General features: G+C 42.4%; 3 protein-coding genes across 11 annotated transcripts; 1 reads left to right on the forward strand and 2 right to left on the reverse strand.

The window, feature by feature from the left end:
- Positions 1-988: 988 nt before the first annotated feature.
- On the reverse strand, positions 989-21218 carry LOC122623710 (protein scalloped). Of its 9 annotated transcripts, none has more exons than XM_043803015.1 (12): positions 21155-21218; positions 19558-20306; positions 5676-5803; positions 5277-5415; positions 4918-5048; positions 3737-4474; positions 2340-2380; positions 2085-2274; positions 1878-1940; positions 1635-1807; positions 1318-1552; positions 989-1242 (listed from the first exon to the last, which is right to left on the reverse strand). In XM_043803015.1, the coding sequence occupies exons 2-12, from the start codon at positions 19589-19591 to the stop codon at positions 1129-1131; spliced, it is 1986 nt and encodes a 661-aa protein (XP_043658950.1). In that variant the 5' UTR covers positions 19592-20306; positions 21155-21218; the 3' UTR covers positions 989-1128. The 9 variants fall into 9 exon arrangements, with proteins under 9 accessions (XP_043658950.1, XP_043658949.1, XP_043658948.1 ...); XM_043803014.1 differs by lacking the exon at positions 21155-21218 and adding an exon at positions 20816-21055; XM_043803013.1 differs by lacking the exon at positions 21155-21218 and adding an exon at positions 20707-21055.
- Positions 11760-21343, forward strand: LOC122623712. The gene is made up of 2 exons (XM_043803021.1): positions 11760-12127; positions 21055-21343. The coding sequence occupies exons 1-2, from the start codon at positions 12093-12095 to the stop codon at positions 21341-21343; spliced, it is 324 nt and encodes a 107-aa protein (XP_043658956.1). The 5' UTR covers positions 11760-12092.
- LOC122623711 (serine/threonine-protein phosphatase 2A activator) lies at positions 14991-16397 on the reverse strand. Its single transcript, XM_043803020.1, has one exon. It carries the CDS (start codon positions 16316-16318, stop codon positions 15008-15010), a length of 1311 nt encoding a protein of 436 aa, XP_043658955.1. The 5' UTR covers positions 16319-16397; the 3' UTR covers positions 14991-15007.
- Positions 21344-21429: the final 86 nt, after the last annotated feature.

Genomic DNA, 21429 nt, shown 5'->3' on the forward strand with positions numbered 1-21429 from the left:
TTTATTTTGCACAAATAAAAATCTGATTTCGATACTGAACACCAATCAATCATCTCTCGCTTTGAGGCTCTTCCGTTGTCACCTGCCATGGTTTTGTTTTTTTTTTTTTCGTTTTTTCTCTTTTTTGGGTGGAAAACAAAAAGCTCTGATGGTGTCGTTCCTTACAATCGTATTTCTAACCCTTAAAATTAGCCTCAACCTTGCTTAAAGGCTGTTGGTATTATATGGCGCTCACGGCTCACGGCCTTTGTTACTGATTCCACCGGCAGTGGGTCCTCGAGGATCCTCCGCCTCGGTCGCATTGACCTCTCGAAGCATCCGAAACTCTGGCGGATCTTCAAGATCCGTCTTGGATTCAACGACCAATGCCGCTTCCTTTTCGCCAATACTGCTGAGATTTAGAGCAGCCGCGGTGCTTCTGTCAGGTTCCGAATATTCATGAGCGGACAACTTCAGGAACTGCTCATAGCTCGTGTTCCCCAGTTGCTTCTGCTGTTGCTGTTGCTGCTGCTGCTGTTCCTGTTCCAGTTCCTGTTCCTGTTCGTGTTGCTCAGCCTCGAATGGTTGTGGTTGCTTGTTGCCGATACATAGATTATACGGGGGAAGGACTGATACTGTACGATCCTCATAGGCGGTATGTTGCTGCTGGAGTGTTGACTCTTGTACGTTGGGAGCAATGCTTGATTCGGAGTCTAATTGGTAACTGGTATTTCCTTGTGACTGTGTATAAATAACCTCCTCCACTTGTAGTGCGGTCAAGGCATCGATTTCCGTATGATGTTGCGGTGAGGTGAGTGATTGCTTGATAATTGTAGCACCAGCAACAGATAGGTTCCTGTTCTTAATATTGCTGTCGCCAGCGTTTAGTGCGATGGTATTGCTATTGCTATTGCTGCTACCGATGCTGCCGATGCTGCCGATGCTGCTGATACTGCTGATGATGTTGCTTCTGGCACTCTTGGTGTTGGATATTGTGTTGGCAATTTCATTACTCGTCTTATTATCGCAATGCTTAGACGTATTGATACTATTATTGTTGCTGCTGCTGCTGTTGTCGGTATATTTGTGAACTTGTGTGTTGATGATGGGATTCGCAGACAGGTTGGGCTCTGCTCCGTGCAGCTTTTGCTATTCCTTAATTAGACGGTATATGTGGTGGGTGGTGCCGCTGTTCTGGGCCGCCACCTCAAACACATAGGCTATGCACAACAGTGTCTCCTGCGTCTCGCGGGCCCTCATTACCTAGAATACGCATAGCATTATGTATGTGTCAATATATGTGTCAATGATCAAGATCAATGACAAGATCAAACTTACTTGCAATATTGTAAAGTTTTCCAGCACACTGTTCATCATATAGCGTTCCGGTAGGTTCTTCAGCTTCTGAATAAAGTTGATCATGTACTCGCACATCGGGGAGCGTTGGATGCGATACACGTAGCGATTGTTCTCCAGTCGGGAGTACTCGCTTTCCACCTTCTCCACCACCTGTTTGCCAAAAGAGCAAACGATTGTGGAGCACACGAGCACGACATTCTCGTTGCTTTCGTATCTGCGGATGAAAAGAGTTATTAATATCATCCTGTATTATCATTCCGAACTTGAAATGTATGATAGGATATGGATATACTTACTGGCTGGTTACGCCATAGAAATCACCCGTTTCGCTGCCGGTCGTTAGGTCGGTGTTCAGGTCCGCCCAGCATTTAACTAGGTAAAACGCATTCTGTGGACCCTTTTCGTAGAGATCTTTGAGTCCCCCAGATTTCTCCGGAAACTTGTCGAATATTTGCCGTATATCAACAGTCTAGAGATGGGTGGGAAAGGTGATTAATACATTGAAATACTACAATTCATTTGCCATCAGGAGTACTCACCTCAAGCAATGGATCGGAAAAGGATGGCTTGCCGCCAAGTTGAACGAATAGATGCCGGTTATACTGTGGACATGGGAGATTGTAGATGGGAGATGGGGAATTATTAATATCACATTTTCGTTTGATTGATGGTGCAGTGCAGCAAATGGGGGATGGCTGCATTGCTGCCTTTTTTGGGGGGAGGTTTTGGGCGGGGGGTGTACGTACAATATCATCTCTCTGGATTTCCATGAACGCCGTAAACTCGAGTAGGCGGAATTTGTGCGTGGCAATGGCTCGTCCTTCCCAGGGCAATTGTGAGGGCGGAATTCCAGTTTCGTCGCCGGAAACCGCAGTCGACGTTTTGCCAGCTGGATACGGTGGCTGGGGGAAGGGCTTGATGCTGTAATCATAGAAACTATTGGTCAATGCAAATGCGTTGTATAGCTAGCTCATAAAGTAGACGACGAGATGCCAACTTACTCTTGGGACGTGCTTGGCTGTAGTCCAGGTTGCCAGAATTGCTGTTGGTCATGGAAAAAATACAAGTGCGATTATGCAATCAGTTTCACAGATCAGAATGGTTAGATTGGAATGGTTGTTAGGCTAGCTTTAATTTAGACCCATCGGTGTCAGTAGATGATGCACAAGAGTGGTTAGACATATGGTGATTTGGTGACTGGTTAATCAACTGTTCACTAACCGACTAAATCAATTATCAATTGTATCAATTAACTAAGGTTACCCAGCGAGTATGTTACATACGATAGTACACACATGTCTATAGCGAACTTCGAATTAGGTTCTTTTTGAGCGAAGCCACTTTCTTCGCATAGCAAGTCAAAAGCAAGGAGTCTATTTCAAATGAGCAAGCGAGCGCATTGGGGTGGCGTAGCAGTACAACGGGCAACTCATTTAGGCCATGATGGTGGTTTTTCATGTTCCAGAGGGCTGATGGGTGATTGGTAATGGGTGATGGCTACCTGGATAGCTGGCTAGCTGGATAGAGATGGAAACAGGAGGATGGCATGGGGTGGTGGTTTGGTTGAGGTGGAAAGTGGAAAGTGGAGTACCTCGTCGAAAGCAGCACATTGATTATATACATGGGTGCGTTAGATCGAAAGTCCCTTCAACAGAGTGTCTAAAAGTATGCCATCGAGTAGAATATCTCGACCATGCCATATTCTTCGCTGCATACTTTCGCACACCTTAAAGCGTCCGAGGATTTGAAATCTCATTTAAAGAGGTGTCCACAAGTGACGTATTATCCAAAGCACACTTTCAAAAACCTTCTCAAAAGGTTTCAAACCTCCTTAGATCCGAAATATCTTGAAACGAGGTTCCCAAAAGCGGGCTACGTTAGATCTGGAGCTTGTCGCTCCTACGATGATGACATATCAGCCAACAGCGCACTTTAAGACACCTCTGTGAGCAATTGCAAATCTGTAGAGGCTGCAGAAGATGGAGTAGATGGAGTAGATGGAGTAGATGGAGAAGATGGGTCAGAGGTTCTATTTGCACATTGATGTTTCTGGGGTGAGCACACACACACACACAACACACAAAACAGAAAGCTAAACAAGACAATTGCAAATCCTAAATGAGCGTTGCGGATTATGGCAGTGATGATGGTTTTCGATGGTGGTCGGTGGAGCTACAATGATTCTCTTTTTGGTTTTTGATGCAACAGTAGGCAGTAGGCAGTAGGCGCAGTAGCTTGGTAAATGAGTTGCGTGTGTTTCAGTTTCTGCTTTTTGTTTTCAGTTTTCGAGTTTTGTTTTGGATCGCAGTATGACAGCATACGAGTGATTTGCACAAGGCGGTGGTAATCGAGAGGTGGAAATCGAGAGTTGGTTATAATAACGTTAACGTGAGCTTACGCCAGAATACAACGGCGGGTGGTGCAGCGGCGGCGGAGGAGGTGGTGGCGCTGGTGGTGCTGGCGGCGCCTCACTTGGCCCACCAGCACCCAGTGCCACTGGATCGTTGTCCGTATGGTTTGGCCGCTGCTGCTGCTGCTGCAGTTGCTGCTGTTGCTGCTGCTGCTGCTGCTGTAGATGGTACACTGCTGCAACGGCTGCCGCATGTTGGTGATGGTGCGGATGCATATGACTATGCGGTAGGTGCGTCAAATTGGGATGGGAATGGTGGTGGTGGAGGTGGGCTGGGTGGTGGTGGTGGGCTGGGTGGTGGTAGTGGTGCTGTTGTTGCTGTATCTGTTGCTGTTGCTGCTGTCGAGGTGATGCAGACGACGACGACGACGACGTGGTAGACGCTATAACCGGCGGTCCGGGGGGGACCAACGCGGCTGAAGGGACATTGCTGCCTATTGCCGCTGCTGCGGCGGCTGCTGCTGCTGCTGCGGCTGCTGCAGCAGCTGCTGCCGCCGCCGACGAGTGTCTATGGTGGGTGGGGGGTGGTGGGAGACTGAGATTGAGATGCCTCGTGGTGTGGTGGACGCCACCACCACCACCACCTGCTGCCGATAATGCGGAGGCAGCCAATGCCAGATTGTTGGCCGCTTGGGCGGACACGATTTGCGAACTGGTCATTGTGCTCATGACCTGCAACGTTTGTTCTTTCTCATTTAATAAATGCAAAGACACACCATTGGTTTCCTGCAAAAGAGTTTCGGTTGGTCGAAGGGTGGTCATATACGGTACGTTATGGTGTTTACTGTCTGTTTGTGCTTGTGATTGCGATTGGATCGCTGTGCAGTTTGTTGCGACATTTGCATGCTGTTTATTGCCACCAAAGTGCGCATCACATCATCGCATTAACCAAGTCTGAATCGGTTGACCCTTCTTCAGTCGGAAGTGCAGTGACTGGATGTTCCCTAACGCTCGCATTCAAATTTAGGGGTATGTCGAGATGGGATGGGGGTTACGACTTCCATCTGACTCTCTTGCAGCTCAACTGACAAGTCTTCCTTGCTTTTCATGCTCATCCAACCCAGGAATCTAGCTGTTTATTCGCTGTATATTCGCGCTCTCTGGGGATATCTAACCTTAGGTCCCTACAATCCAACTACACTGTAAGAAATTCCCCGCGGGCCACTTACCACTTTGATTTTCGCCTGGATCTCGCGGAGTTTTCGCCGAGCTAGCACTTGGATGTGCGAGCTGACTTGTTTCCGGGTTCTCGTCTTGCCTGTGCGCAGTTTTATATATCGTGCGATTAGTTCGTTGCGACCTGCATTACAAATGGATAAAATCAGGATTAAATAAGTTGCATATTTAGGCAGCAAGAAAGTTGGTACATATCGGAAAGCTACTTCAAATGGTTAGAGTCATAGAACCAAATGAGGAATGGTTTTATTACTGCAACGCTGTAATTCCCAATGGGTTCTAGCTGCGATACGATCAGAATTTGGACTAAAGGTATGGGTGTTCAACTATGGGTATATTCCCTAGCACTCACCGTACATTTTACCCTCGTCGGATAAAATGATTTTTCTACGTCCGCACGGCGGATATATAGATAAAGCCTCTTGAAAGCTCTGCTCGATATCTGGGCTCCATACACCTTCGGCATCAGCGGAAGATAGATCCTTTTCGTCCTGGAATATTTTGAAAAACATTAGGCAATTTGCTACTGACAGGTTTACAATCAACAAATGATGCACAGATTTGCCATTTCAAGAGTCTCTGGCGTACAGTGTTTTGTATTTTGTTTACACTACAAAGTACTTGAAGTTTATAATTCAGCATAGACCTTGCCAACAAACTATATTTCTCAATCAGAATGAAGAGAATTTCATTGGAGTCTCCTTAGTTTAGTTGTATTTATTTGTATAGTAATCTAATCTGGTAAACTTACATCGCTCATATCACCAACATCCAGGTTTTTGCTATCCACCATGCTGCCATTTGTGTCTGCCGATCCAAGTGCACCTGGAGGACCGGCATTCACTGGTGTCCACGGTGATGGTATGGTGCCGGGTCCAACTGCAATAAAGAAAATAACATAATTAGTAAAAATATAAATAAAATAAAATATGTACTATATGATGACTGATGTGTGAGGTATGAAAAAGACAGAAATGGAATAGCATCAATTATAAACATTCAGGACTTTAGAAGAATTCAAAGAAGAGTGTTGTACATAACAACAATTCGTGCTTCGAAATACTAACTGAAATAGGATCTCCGATCTGCCATTCATAAATTCAAATTGCATCTTATAAGAATACTTTCCACCATTCTGCGTGCCAGTACAGAAGAACTACCCCCATTCTCGCATCCTTATAACGCATTTGACGTGTGAAAAGTAAACAACCCAATCAAAGCCAAAGACGATTACACGATACTCCATAACTCCGTACTCCAATCGTAAAATGAATAATCGTTACTTTAACAGCAACTTACTGTTATGCGCAATGATCTAGGCGCACTAACATAAAAAACCCAGTGGTTTTGTTCATAAATCAGATCGAGGCTTTCGCCACACATAAAAAGTAAGATTTCCCAACATCGCCGCCCATTGGAAAGGAAACCCATTTGGCGATTGCCGCCGCGCCCGCCCACAAGCAAATTAAAATTCTTTTAAAATGAATTGAAACTTAAATAGTTTCAACACACCATTGTTTACATTTTCGTAGTGAATATTTGGAAAGGGTTGAACGGCATTAAGCAGTGCGGATTGGATTCGAACATCCCCGGTGAACGTTGAACGGTGGACTTGATGAAAAATATTTGGCGCAGCTAAGGGATGGTGTATTCGCACAGGGTATGAGAGGGTATGCTCTGCTGGTGGCACACCATGTAACAGGTAGAAGAAGGCGCTGTGAACTCTATTAAATATATAACCCTGACCTCTATTACTGGGCACAGCGAATTGAAAATGTTTTTCAAGTATTTTCCATTTGGCATGAAAGTGTTTAGTAGTGCTGTGTGTATGCAACCCTTTTGGAGTCATGCAGTGGGTATTCTAGTAGTCGAGGCGGTCTTTTTCTTAGTCGATTTTAATTAAATGTTCAACGCTCTAACATTACTGGAACACGAAACACAAGGAAACCAGTAAGTTGGACTATAAGATTGAGGTTTTGAATATACGAGTATTCAAAACTCCAAGAATCCACATATGTATATCCTACTGAATTGAGCATTAGATGCCAATCCACTCACCCGATAATTCCTTGAATTCCTCGAGGGAATCTAGGTGGTTTGAGAATGGCGCCACTGTAAAGCCGATATCGCTGATGATACACCAAATAAGATTCAAAAAACTCTTATGGGCTCTTTTTCGAATGCGAAAGCAATCGTTTCAGTTAAACATATCACTGCTGAGTCTGCACGAGTTTACGAGTGTACGAGTCTACATATGTATATGTATCTATCGAATGATTATAATTTCAATTATTTTGTAATTTATTTTTGTTTTGTGTTCGACTTGCTTCCACACAGCGTGAAAAAAACAATCCCGGACGGCAGCGGCAACGCCAAAGAAACAAAAACTAAAATGCGTCTGGTTAAGAGAAACGCGCACGTCAAACTGAAACTGAAATGTGCCGTATAGTTTCCACATATTTCTATTCTTTGTTTTGGCCGGTTCCTTTTCTGCCCCTGGTGTTTCGCCCATATAAACCCAAACCTATAGGGATGGTTGCTCTATTGCTCTAGGTATTCGTATTCGTGAGACAGCGGATAGAATGCAGTGTGGCACATACCCTCGCAGCGTACTATTGATAGAATAGAATGGAAGTAGAAGTAGAGCTAGAAGTCGATGTAGAAGTAGATGCAGTGTGGGGCGTCAAGTGTGAGTCTGGGTCCGCAGGGGTATGATATGGTATGGTATGGCATGGTACAATGGACTGTATGGCATAGGTAAAGGTGTGCCACAAATCGCCACTATCAAGGATCAGAGCATAGTATAGTGCGGTACAGCATGGTGTACTATGGTATAGTATCGTATGATATGGCACCAAATGGTATGGCATGGTATGCAATGGTATAGTAGGTTGCACTCAGGCATATAGTTTGGAATAGTAGGTATAGTATGGTATGGGAAGGTAGAGAATCTGCGTTAGTAAGTAGATCTAGTATGGTATAGTATAGTACAGCATGGTGTATTAGGGTATTGTGGAAGCTTAGCGAACGCAGTTCACCAGAATCCAGGGCAAGTCAAGCCAGGACGATCTATCCTAGGCACAATACCAGAAATTCCCGAAACCCAAAACGGAAACGGCTGTATGGCAATCAAAAGAGTAGAATGCATATTGCACGGCTTGGAAATGCATGGCATAGTGCAGGGGTTGGGATCGTTTTAGGGGGTGAATGTGCCATTTTTCATAATCTCGTAAGCACTCCACGCACACACCCATACACACACGAGCACACACACACACGATTTGAAAGGACGAAAAGGAGCGGAATGAAACGGACAAAATAGCTGAACCGTGCATTAATATTATCACATGGCATTTCAGAATTTCTGAATTCAAACGGCAGCGGTTCAGTTCGGGATAATTTCCAATTAGAAAAACTAGAAACAGACTTTCGTACGCTTGAACTCAATTTCCGCCTCGAAAACTCAACTCAACTCAACTCGCAGCTGCTCGTTCTGTTCAGTTCTGTTCAGTTCGGTTTTAATAAGGGAATGTGTGTTCTTTTTCCTGCCTTTTCCATTCCTACCCTTAGAAGCCGCAATTTTGTTGTGCGGCAATTGGAATTTATGGTATGCATTCTGCTTTTTCATTTTCTTTATGTATGCCCCGTCGCACACACACATACATAATGTACATATATCCGTATATATAAATATATATGTATATATATACACGAAGAATGTGCCTGGTTGGAATGGTAAGGAGCTGCGTGATGACGTACTTAGCGCACTCAGGATCAAAGTTGGGATCCGCAATCCCTACGCAGCCAAAGGCAGTTTGACTTTCAGCGGATACCGAGACAGGTGAAAACTATCCTTTTTATGGTCCGTATCTTGCCAAATAATATATAGGGCATTGCAGTGCTTTGCAAAGTTATTGAAAATATTTATAGAATAGCACAATCAGTGGATTTTCTTTTTCTGCTCGTCCTTTACTCATGTGAATAATATAAACGGATAATGGCTGGGTACATTTTATAAAGATCATAGGCCTTTCTAACCCTAGTGTATATTTTACTAATCCGCGTCACTTTCCTATTGCAAAATACTGTACACGTATTTAATCACTTCCTATTAGTTCATTGATTATTCATAGGGTATAAAGAGTTCGTTCCCCTGGCCCTTCATAATTTCAACCCCTAAAACGCACTCCCATTTCTGCTGCCGAAAATCCTTAGAAGTCAGCACAAACGAATTTGCAACCTGGTAAAGGTTCAAATGGAATTTTTGCGAGGTGCAACGACGAAATAATTAATAATAAATCTTTTGTCTTCTTGGCTTCCAATGAAATGATGTTAGTAATGTTAATAATGGACAGAAAGGAATATGGAAGTTGCCAAATATATTTCCAAGAGCAATAAAAGGACAGCTAGAAAGTGAACTACAGATTGTCAACGGATTTAAAGGAGTGAAAATAGTGGAAAAGTTCAGCGATTTATGTGTGAATTTGAGAGGCTTTCAAAAAGGCTAAGCGGAAACAAGTGAATGAACTATTTACATTCATAAAGCTTCTGGAGAGTATTAAATATATACGATCGACTTTTGTTAGTAACCGGAAATGACTGCCAAAAACGATAATGGCTTAAAAAATTCCATCAAACATTAGCAACATATTTTGCTATAAGATTGCCGACAATTCTTATTAACTAAGTAACACAGTCGTCATATGAACGATCGGTCCACTGAGTGGCCCGAGCTTGTTGTTTTTTAAGTAAGTAAGATTAACTTTATCGTGATCGGATATGTTTTCGTTGCTCTTGAAGATATTCACCAATGACTCATGAAACACACTCATTCTGTGGGCTACTGAAACCCATAGTTGTGATAGCAACTGGTAAAATACGAACGTGAGTAATCCATTTTGGTTGTAACTACTAGAGTATATGAAGTTCGGCTTTTCCAAGCCTTTTTTTACATAGTTTTTACTTTCTTTCATCAATTACATTAGTTGCGTTGTTTGGAAAAAGGCACGTGTGGGTATTACGATATTATTGTAAATATTTACAGGCCATTTAGAAATTCATTGTGTAGCATGCGATTCAGAAATAAAAATATTAAACAAACATACGTATGTGAATTAGTTTTGTTTGACTTGATAGTGCAACTTGAAAAGGTTGTGAGTACTTCAACGATCGTCAACACCATAGTTATACCGATAGATTTCAATGCTTCTAATAGGATATGCAGCTATTCGATCATGTTTTGATCCTCATTATAACCAGTAAAGCAATAGAAATAAAAGTATACGTTCATACATATGTATCTATTCTTAATGTGTATCTATATATACATATGTGAACAGCAGACAAGTTGATGGCTCTTAAACTGAGGTAATAAATAAATCGTAAAACAGCAGATCGCGTGGACATGTCAACATATTTCGCCAAAATCCAGATCGACAAAATCCGTACATATACACACACACACATATATGTATATCATTTTTTTGTGCTGCGAATTGTCTCCCACACTGCATTTACAAGCTTCTGGCCAAAAATATGATTATGCAATGCTGTGCACAAATGAAGAACACATGCGAGAAAAGCTCTTTTCGAAATCCGCTCGGTTGGCAAAATATTTTCGAGCTCCCCCTCCCCGTCTTATAAGAAGCATTGTGCTATCTTAAACCTGACTAATCCATTGAATTATTCATCTCGGCAATCGAAAGTTGGCTTGCCCTCTCTTTTCGGATTTAGAACGGTTAGATTTAGATTTGGGTATGCACATATGTACACATGTATGTGCATATGTACATATGTATGTATATAAGATATGTATGAGATATGTGTAGATGGGTGGAGAGTACACTCCACAGCGATGGAGATGTAGATGGAGGAGGTGAAGGTGCCCTGCAGTTCAGGTCTCCGTTTTTGGGTGACTTTCTCGAATGGAAACTCTCCATGCATGTGCTTTGCATTGAGAACCCACGAGGAAAAAGTCACCAAACAAAAACCAGAGATCGAGAAACTTTGGGCGGTGGGGGTGGTGGTGGTTGTGGGGACTAGGGGCATAGAGTTTGAATTTACGAGGTGTGTCTTTGTATGACTGGGTGATTCGAATGGGCTAGGGGGCGGGGGGAATGGGCAACGGACCTGCCTGTTGTTCTGTCTTCTCGGCAACTTCCAACTCGCTGCAGCTCAGGTTGTTCTGCAATTGCAGCAGCCCGGTGCTGCAAGTGCTCGAGCTGGTGATGTTTTTCATGCAGCCAGCTTTTTCTTGAAGATTTCCTTTAGGGTTTCGCTATTCACGAGTGGTGCGAGTGTGTCCGGAGGATACGAGCTCGAGTTCGAGTACGGAACGGTTGCGGAACGGGTGCGGAACGAGTACGGAACGAGTACGGTGCGTTGTCCACTAGTTTACGGAATTAAAAGAAATCTGTTCGCGCTAGATTTAGACTCTGATGTCACCGTCTCCACCAACAACATCAAACGTCGTCGGCGTAGTCGTCTCCGGCTGGTCAAAGGCACTCACTCTTGTTATTATTATTCGCTTGTAACAGTAACTGTTTTTTAGCTTTTCAGTTTTTCAGTTCAAGCTCTGTGCTGGGCGTGTTATTATCTACATATGTCGTTGATAACACGATGGAGCGGTTTGTTAAATTATATTATACATGTGTACAAGTTATGGCAGCGTCTTTGGGCGAGGGGACTTTCAAACGAAAACCGAACAAACGAAACCCTTTCGCTTTGGATTATGTGGCTCATTCGATACTTGTTTTTGCACTACTTTACTTTTCGATTCTACGCGTGCACACACATGCATACTCGCAATACTTACTCACATCTGCAATAATTCATGAATCGGATCGGATCGGATCGGAGTTCTTAGGTTGAGTTGAGGAAGTGAGAAAGATCTTTTTCAGTTTCAGTTAAAGTTAAACAGGCAACACACACACGCACGCACACACACACACACACACACTTCTGCATCTTCTCAAACACTCCCACTCTCTCTTGCTCTCGCTCTCTCGCGCTCTCTCCGCTCTCGCGATATATATGTATATATATATAACTGTGTATTTAGTATGAGCAGCTTTGTACAATATCGTGGTCGTTGTGAAAGTGAGAATGTGTCAGTAAGCCTTTCAGTGGAAATAAGGCGCAGCTGCGGCAATAAGATGAAGAAAGAAGAATGGCCACCGGAGAGCCAACTATTGGATGGGCTAGGTTTGGTTTCGACTTTTTCCTACACTTCGTTAGTTAATGGAGAAGCTCGTAATTGAGATGGGGCTCCAAGGCGATGACGATTCTGAATTCTGTTTCTGATTCCGATTCTGATTCTGGTGATGAAGAAGACGATGACAATGATGATGAAGACGAAGACGATGGTATCCCGTACATGTGTATTTTCTCATCTGCTTGGGGCCTAAGCAAATAGTCTGTTTTTCTGCACAAGTGCAATTCTAATTGTATGCATGTGTGTGCACATGTGTGTATCCGTGTTTATGGGTGTGCAAAAGCGTACGCACATGTGTGCATGCACATGTACATCTGTATTTAGATATGTATTTTTATGAAATGATTTTTTTTTGATTTCTTTTTCTTTTTTTCGTGTTTCTTTTCTTATTTTTTTTTTTTGGTTGGTGTGCCACCTAGAGGCATAGGATATTTTGCTTATAAAGCTACACACGTCCATATCTTGCGATGCCCTCCCCACACACGCCTACTGTTTATAAGATAGATATAAAGAAATAGATAAAACAAAAAGACCAGAGAGAGCGAAAGAGAACGCAAGCGAGCGAGCGAGCGAGAAGGTGAATCAAAAAAGTGGCCACATCTCAAGATACATTTTCTTTAAATCTTTCCCGTACAGATATTACAAACACAAAACAGAGCAGAACTCAAAAAAAAAAGACAGGAAAAAAAACAGCAGAAGAAGAGGCATCAGAATATCCAAAATTGCAAATGAAAATCGCTTTTAATAATCTTAAAAACCCACGCACACTTTTACAGCCGCTCACGGCTGTACGAAGCAAAAAAAAAGGGGGGCGCTGAATTCGGTGGGGCGCGGGACGGTGGCGGCAGCGGCGACGGGGGGCGCACTATACACCACACACAACAACGAGGCAAACGAAACAACGATGACGACAACGAAAAATCGCGGAAACACTGCGAAAAACGCAACGCGCAGAAGCGAGAGAAACTCATCGACTGAATCCAAATTCGAATCAATACAAAGAACGACGCCGACGTCAGCGTCGATAACACACTATAGCAGTCTATATGGCTGTAGCTGGCTGGTCGGTCTGGTCTGGTCTGGTTGCTGTTGTTGTTCGGCTGGATTCGTGCTGTTGTTGTTGCCGTTGACTTGGCCTGGCTAACTCAACTTCAACTCATTTCAACTCATTCTCTGCAAAATACACCAACAGCAGCAGCAGTGGCAGCAACAACAACAATGTGGAGGACTGCCAGCATAACTGGTGGATCTGGTTGTTTAGTTTCAGTTTCCTAACACAAGCGATGACTACACTGGCCATAACACACACACACACACACACACGCGCAGAATACAACCCGATCAAAACCCAGAAAACAGCACTGTATCACCGACACAAGTGCACCACACACACGCACACACCCAGAATGGTGGGGCTAGAAGACAGAGCGTAAGAGCGCGGAAGAGCGTCGCTCTCCCAGTGTAAAATACACACACAAACACATGCATATGTACATGGCTCTGCGCTCTCCGCTCTCACCAAAGCACTATGGGAAATTTGATCACTTTTTAGTAAACAATGTAAAAACTTAAGTTGTCTTGCAAAAGACGTTTTTCTGATAATGATCTCACTTTGAAAAGGGATTTAAAGTGAGGTCGGCAGGGTCCAACATTAGATAATTGTAATAAATTTAAATTTTAATATACAAACACTATCACGAAATCAGTTGTTTTTTGCTTAGATTAGAAAAAGCATACGAGATTAGAGAAAGACTTTAAGAAAATCAGTTATATAAAAATATGAAGAGCAGTGCCACGGCCACAGTTTTTGGATACGCATAGATATGGTCTGGTGTAAATCAATGCAAAAAACATTATCTTTTTGGCCAGAAAAAGTGTCCAAATTTCCCATAGTGCAAAGATCTCGCTCTCCCGCTCGCTCGCAACGGGTGTGACTAATATCCGACGAACTACATGCCGCTGGCGCCTTACCGCACGATTTCGATTTCGCTCACTTTGCAAGTCTTCTGGCTTTCGGGTGCCATAACTCTGGCCACGATTTCGCAACGGAAGTCAGGTCCTTTATCAGATGGTTCGGATCTGTGACCTCAGCTAACAGACCAAACGCAGGATCAAGCGAAGACGAAAAGCTATGATACTGTTAAGGATTTAGGAGTTAGGCGTCTTCGTCATTACGCAAATATATTTTAGAAAGCACTTTCAAAAACTCTGCTTTCGAAACACTGCGATTACTATATACATAAATCACATGTTACGCATGATAAAATAATTATAAACGTGTCAATCTGCAATCATATAGACACAGAGCGTTGGGAAAACTACACAGGGCCACTTCAAAAATCCCTAGCGGTTTGAAAATTCGCGGAAAAGGCTATTTTTAAAATAATATAAACGATTCTTTGGCGAAAGCTTGGCACAATTTGGTTGCGGCTCTTCAGAGAGAGCAATGAGATCTCTGTGCTATTGCTTTCAAAAGTCAGTGTGAAAACGGTATAAAAAGGTTAAAAGATTAAATATCGATTATTAAGGCAGAAATATTCTATTCATTTGAAAAAGAATTGGAAGAAAGGGCTTTTAATAAAACAAGAAAATAAATACGGTACCTTAAAAATCTCTTAATCTTAAACAACTGTTCCAAGTCAGTTGGAAAACAAACGCATGGCGCCTGCGTGCAGACAACATTTTTCGTCCTTTTCCTATTCCAATAAGGCGAATTTCTAAACATTAATAACACGAATAAAGTACTTTGGCAGGGAATTCGAAACATAAATTAATAAATCAGCTAAATATAAAATTAAAAATTGCTGTCCAAATGCCGTGCAGTATGCATCCTTTCAAGTTCACATACATATATTAATTGGATTGACATTTTATTGACCTTCGTTGGCGACCGAAGTGAGTGAATCCCGTCCTTTAACTTCGCGATCCGGGAAAAACATTTCAGAGTTTGGATCGTTCTCATCGACCAACTGCCGCAGCATCCAGAGGCGTTCCTCCTCGCTGTCCTCCGATCTGCGCCGCGCCTTGGATCCCTGAAAGCCGAGAAAGGATTCCGGTTCCATGCTGACATATCTGCTGACCGGTGCCGAAAACTGCCATAGATCCTCCGCTTGTTTCTGCTCGAGCTCATCCTCGTCCTCCTTCTCCTTTCCATCCATGATGTGGACGCCCAAGTGTGCGCGGTTCAGATGGACGGACGATAGCAGCGCTTCGAAGGACATCAATTCGCAGAAGATGGCCTGCTCCACGGTTCCGAATGAGGAGAGCACATGGTCGATATAGTTCCGCTCCAATCCCCTGTAGACCTGCGGCCACGTGGGTATCGATAGGATGCTCCACAGCTGCAGGGCCACCTGACTCAATGGGCCGCTTCGGGTCTTCTGCAGGTGATCAATGATGTCCAGCATCATGTAGTCGTGCCTGTAGCTGTCCATGATCTTACCCTGCTCACACTGCATCGGCGAGAAGGGACAATCCAGCGATAACTGGGCCGCACCCCACAGATACGGCAAAATGTAGTAATCTTCGATGGTGTAACTCGGGTCCTTGGCAATGGACAGTCCAAAAGTGCTGATCAGGCGCCTCATAACATGGACGTACCGATTGAAGAGCAGCAGCGCGGCGGCCACCGTATCCTTGGCCAGCAGGATCCCGGCGCGAAAGAGGCCGCAGAGGAAGAAGAGGAACATCAACTCGTTGGCGGGCCCAAAATCCAGAGTGTTTGAATTCCCAAAGGATCGGCGAAGATACTGTCCCAATTCGTTGATGTGCTTGCAGTTGACGTTGATGGCCTCGTCCAGTTTGCTGAACACATGCTGGAACATCTGCCGCATCCAAGTGCGGTAGGCCTTGCTTCTAACCTGGGCAAACGGTAGCGCCAGATTGGAGTCCTCCAGCTTCGGTGCATGCTCCACGATCAGGAGCTCCAGTCCATCGAAGATCTCGCACAATCGGCGCATCTGCTCCGTCACCGGAAAGTCCTGCGTCAATCGATGGCCCTGGATGGCCCTGCTGGTGTTGCTGATGTACGCAATGACGTCGTGGTAGGCCTGCGAGCGAACCCATCGGTCCAGATCCTCCAGGCTGCGCACCTGCTTCACTGGCCCATTCTGCATGAACGCCGATGCCCGGAGCACTTGGACGGTGGGATCGGTCACATCGTAGCCCAGTTTGCTGCTCATTATGGCTTGTTGCAATCAATGGCTTGTTGTGTATTTTGGTGTCGGAAAACGAAACGTATGGGTTGAATGCTTTCGAATCAATCGCCAGAACCTACTATATTCACAAGTGTTTGATAACCATTTCCTCCATGATTGCATCAATCGGTTGGGTATCAGATATCTCTGACATAAGCTTGGAATATAGGTAATCGCTTTTAGTTTTTAGTTCACCAATTTGCTATTATCACACTATTTGTTATTATCGGATAAGGACTACTATCTGATTTGTATTTGTTATGATGGTTTAACTACCACACAACCACATATATTCAACCAATTAAGGTATAGGAAACTACGAATATATATAACACTATTTCCATTTTTCAGTGATCCTACTTTTCCTCCACAAACATATACAAACTCTTGCTAGAGAAAATCATTTCTGAATACCCTTTAAATCTGATATTTAGTTTGAGTGCAGTAGGGAAACGTTTCATTAACGAAACTATCAATAAGTTATTTATTGTCTGATTTCATTCAAAAATGCGTCCAATTTAAGGGATAGACATAGTAAACCTGCCAGGCCAAATGCGAAACTTCTACCGAAGTATTACATACATATATTTCAGGCAAATCCCCATTCTCCCATTCGAGAATAATAAGTTTCCGTTGAAACAGGCTTAAAGCTAATAGCTCAGTTTTCTTGATATTTTCCAACAGCAAGTGGAATAAAAAGGTGAAAATTTAAAGCGCCAAATGTGTATTACATATTCTAGACAAGCAAATGGAAAAACTTTAGTTAGGCGTATAGAAACCAGAGAAAACATCAAACTTTTGCGAATGTGCTATCATATTTGGTAATTACCGCTTAAAAGACACTGATTTGGTTTTCCCTTTTTTAAGTGTAGGCATGAACACCTCTAAGTTCAAATAATAAATTGTGATAGGTGCATAATCCACATATACCATGAATACCGTAGGCGTATTGCCGAACTTGAACCACCTTCCGATACAGCTTAGTTTTAGAACACAGCGTGTGTCACGTTCCGCAGACATGACAAAACGATCATTTTGCAATTGTACGCGATTTACCTTTCCATATTGGCATACAATACAAGCCGTTAAATGCCACATAACTCGGTTGTACGTCATTAAAAAAATGCACAAACTTTTCCATATTTATACGCTGTATCCCTAACTCGACTTTTTCTGGTTAATAATGCAATTCAAATATAATTCTAATACAATATTTGTGTTAATGTTCTTGAACCTGGACTGGGTATGGGTAGGGGTATGGGTATGGGCATCTTTAGAATACTTGCTAAAAACGGGAGCAATTAAGAACGGTCCATTTCAAAATTATATAAATAAAGTCTTCTTTCTTCAACGTCACTGAGAAAAATGTCTGTAGTTATTTCCATTTGTGTGGTTTGATTACAATTTGTCTCAAAGCAAGCAGTAAACTTCCTTATTTTGGAGAATTTTCTACTTTTTCGGATGAACTTTATCGAATTTGGTCACATTGTAGAGATGCCACTTGTTCCTCTGTTCACTCCTGTTCATTTTCAAGCGGATTATGCTTTTGAGGAAGAAAACAAGAAACAGCCAGTTCAAAAACCAGTCGATTGTGAAGTTCTCTTCTGTATCCTGTGCAAGGATTCCATAAATTGGCGAAAGTTTGCTTGTCTCGACATGACTCTGGCCAGTTATTCACCGTTCGCCGCATGGACACATATGTATGGACACATATATGTATATCGGTTATATTTACCTCGAATGCGAGTTTCAAGCAGATCTTTGGTCCCCGGTAAGCGAACCATTTGTCTGTGTAAAAGAAATTCTTGTGCCATACCAACGAAGATACGAGATACAACAGGAACGGCAACGGCAGAGAAGAATCGACGGACCGGGAACCAAAATAAATGCGCAATGCATACATGGAGCGCACATCGGAGCGAGACGGCACTACAACGTGACATTCCTTAAATTTTTGTTTGTGTTCAGGGAACATTAAAAAATATTTTTATCTTGTGCAAAACCATGAGGAACCAACTTCTGATGGGAAGAATCCTTTTTTTCCAACTTGCTGCTGCTTTTGTCGCTTTGACGTTGCCGCCGTGCTGCTTGCTTTTCGCTTCTTCCGTCTGCTTTTGCTTTTGTCGGTTTCAAGGGAAGCCGATGCGAACCAAACCGAATCCACGAACTTTCTATGGAAGATGGCAACAAGAAAACGCACAGTGTCCCGTGGAATTTTTCGAAACTGAAAATAACTCTAGCGAGAAATGTGCCTACGAAATTGATAAAACCCCCACTGCCATCGTCGTCCTCATTGGGACAAGCTTGCACGAGATTTTAATCGTGGAAAAGCAATGTTTGAAAGATTTCTGTTCTGATATTGTTATTCGATTCGATCACATGAATTCATTTACCATCAGAAATTGTGCTGGGGAATAAATACATACGCAAGTCGAGTTAAATATATATTTAAGCAAGAAACTATAGTTACTAGGAGCAAATTTTCAAATATGCGGACAAAAATACGGACAACTCGACGCGGTCCTGTGAAATGCGCGAATTTAAGATTCCAGCATTCTGATTTGAAATCTATTTTATTATTAAAACTAGTGCCCTTTCCCTAAATATATCGTAATATGTCGTTTTTCTGAAACCAAACTTTTAAATTGGCGGACAAAAAAGCGATTTGCTACCGACGCAATCCTGATATGGCAAATAAAAACATGTTATTTTAAAATTCGGGGAGCTGCTTAAAATGGGATTGTAAGTGGCTCACTAGCTATTTGGATCCGTTTATAGATATTTCGCAAAGTCGGAAGTCTTGAAGATTATTGCTTCTTATTTTATTGCTGAATTTCCAGATTTGTTTCCTAACGACACAGCGCAATCTCAATTCTTGTATTAGTCAACATTATTTCCACTTTATAGAATTTTATTTCTTTCAGTCTTCATATAGTCTAAATGAAAGTCTAAATAGTTAAATATTTCGCCAGACTAGAAAATTAAAATCGCTTTTTATTGCTTTGACATCAGATACACTTTCATCATTTGTTTCTAGGAAGAAAAAACCCAAAAATCGCTGACAGTTCAATTAAAATTGAAGGGTATTTTAAAATTACAAATGCAAAATATATTGTAAAACTTCAAAATTGCTTCATGTTACCATTCATAAACGGGCTAATTAAACTTTGTGAAAAGTTGCCGTCGGCAAATTTAGATATCATGTCTAACTTAATCTTACTTACTTTTGTACAGAAACTTCGAGTAATCACAATCCATATCGCATTGGTGTGAAGCTCCAGGATTATATGCTACTTATGGCTGCTGCTCCGATTGGCCAGGATATAGTCGAGATGTGTGGGGATCCGAAAGCTGGAGAAGATTAGGATCTCTAGATGAAGTGCTGATTGCTGGGCATTCACAGCACCTTCTTGGGGGCACTTTTTTCGTGGACTTTGCAGGGATCGAAGAAGAGAACACAACTGCGGCAGTTTCGCAGGGAAAACAGATCCATTTTTAGGATATAACCGCACTGCACATTTTCCACCGTCGCAACTTGGACGATATTATATGGATTATGTTTATCTTTCGCGATTTACATACATGACCAATTGTGTCATGAGCCCGGGTTTTTTTTTTTTTTAGCTTTTTTTGGTTTTAATTTGCATTTATTTGCCTTTCGCTTATGTTTTTGTATTGTATCGCAATTGGTCGTTCATTGGCTGGCATTACTGTAACTTAAATCCACTTCCAAATAAGTGTATCGTGCGTTTTTTTTTGTTCTCCACAGTAGTATTATTGTTCTTTTGGGTTTACTTTCTGGTATTTACACAGTGGTAATGGGAGTCAAGTTTACACTTGGGAGCCGTTTACCGAATCTAGTCGCTCGAGTCGATTGTTCGGCGGAATTCGCCACCATATCTTGTTATTCATTTTGATTTAATACGGTATTTAAAGGTTGTTCTGATATCAGAGTGATTCCTTAATAAATGCACTGCAAAAAAACGAAAAAAAACAAGGTAATTACAATAGGGCAGGGGGCGTGGAAACAATGTGCTCTATGGCTTAGGTATTATTTGTTTATTTTCATTGTGTTATACGTATTTTTTTTGCTGGCTAAACTCGCTTGAGTAGTTTTCCCGAAGACGATGTATGGGTGTTTTTTGTGATTATTTTTTTCTGAAAGTGGGTGCAACAGTTGTGCTGCAATCAGCGCAAATGAATCTTTGCGGGTGATTCATAAGCTGTCAAATAAATGCATACAGCTCAGCACAGCACAGCACAACAAAAAAAAGTTGGAAAAAAAAATGGGGGGAAAATGGGGGGGAAAAAAAATAAAAACACGATGTAGAACAAAATATTGGGTAGAGTGGCCGAAAAGCGCTCCGAATTACCTGCGCATTAACAATAACGGCGCGAATCGGATAGGGATACTAGAAACCACACTATCCACTCTCTATATGTAAACTTAGCACACACGAACGCAAATTTACACTGGCATACATGAAATGCAATTATTATTTTCCTTGCCACGGTCTGTTTCAGATCCGGTTGCAGCTTATGCGAAGCTAATTAAACTAAAACTATAACTACAACTTTGTTTACACAACACACCGTAAACCGTACACCGTTAGCCGAATCCGAATCCGAATCTGAATCCGAATACACCGTCGTATTGTGCTAAAGCGAACCCATTAATTTTTATTTCATTAAATACGCGACTTTTCCCTTTTCCCCTCCAGGCTATTTTCCGCAAGCGATTTGTCGCCGTTTTCGCCCGAAAAGTTCGAGGCACATCATCTGATGTTGATGGTTTTTCCCAAACTTAGCGCTTATTTTTACCGGCACACGGCGCAATCTGTTTGCATTTGGACTGGGTACGAACTTGTACGGTACAGCGATAGAACAACATATCCGACGGATAACGACGAACGGAATGGTGGATGGTGGATGCGGATGTGGATGGAAATTCGGTACGAGAAGAAAAAAAACCGCAATTCGATTATATCTTCTGCCTGGCGTTTGTTTTAATTTTAACTAATGTTAACTGGCTCTCGCAATCGAAATAACACAGACGCAAACGATGGCATAAACAGAACTACCAACAAGAAATTATC

This window comes from Drosophila teissieri, chromosome X (genome assembly GCF_016746235.2).
Source record: "Drosophila teissieri strain GT53w chromosome X, Prin_Dtei_1.1, whole genome shotgun sequence".
NCBI classification, from domain to species: Eukaryota; Metazoa; Arthropoda; class Insecta; order Diptera; family Drosophilidae; genus Drosophila; species Drosophila teissieri.

Bases quoted from the DNA above. Each gene is read 5' to 3' on its own strand.
- LOC122623710 (XM_043803011.1), bottom strand. From the start codon at position 11,162: ATGAAAAACATCACCAGCTCGAGCACTTGCAGCACCGGGCTGCTGCAA. The intron at 1,941-2,084 runs GTACGTACACCC...CCATGTCCACAG, and splicing joins AAATCCAGAGAGATGATATT to TATAACCGGCATCTATTCGT. The intron at 1,553-1,634 runs GTAAGTATATCC...TTTCATCCGCAG, and splicing joins TTCTATGGCGTAACCAGCCA to ATACGAAAGCAACGAGAATG.
- LOC122623712 (XM_043803021.1), top strand. From the start codon at position 12,093: ATGGCCACCGGAGAGCCAACTATTGGATGGGCTAG. The intron at 12,128-21,054 runs GTTTGGTTTCGA...TTTCCCCTCCAG, and splicing joins CCAACTATTGGATGGGCTAG to GCTATTTTCCGCAAGCGATT.
- LOC122623711 (XM_043803020.1), bottom strand. From the start codon at position 16,318: ATGAGCAGCAAACTGGGCTACGATGTGACCGATCCCACCGTCCAAGTG.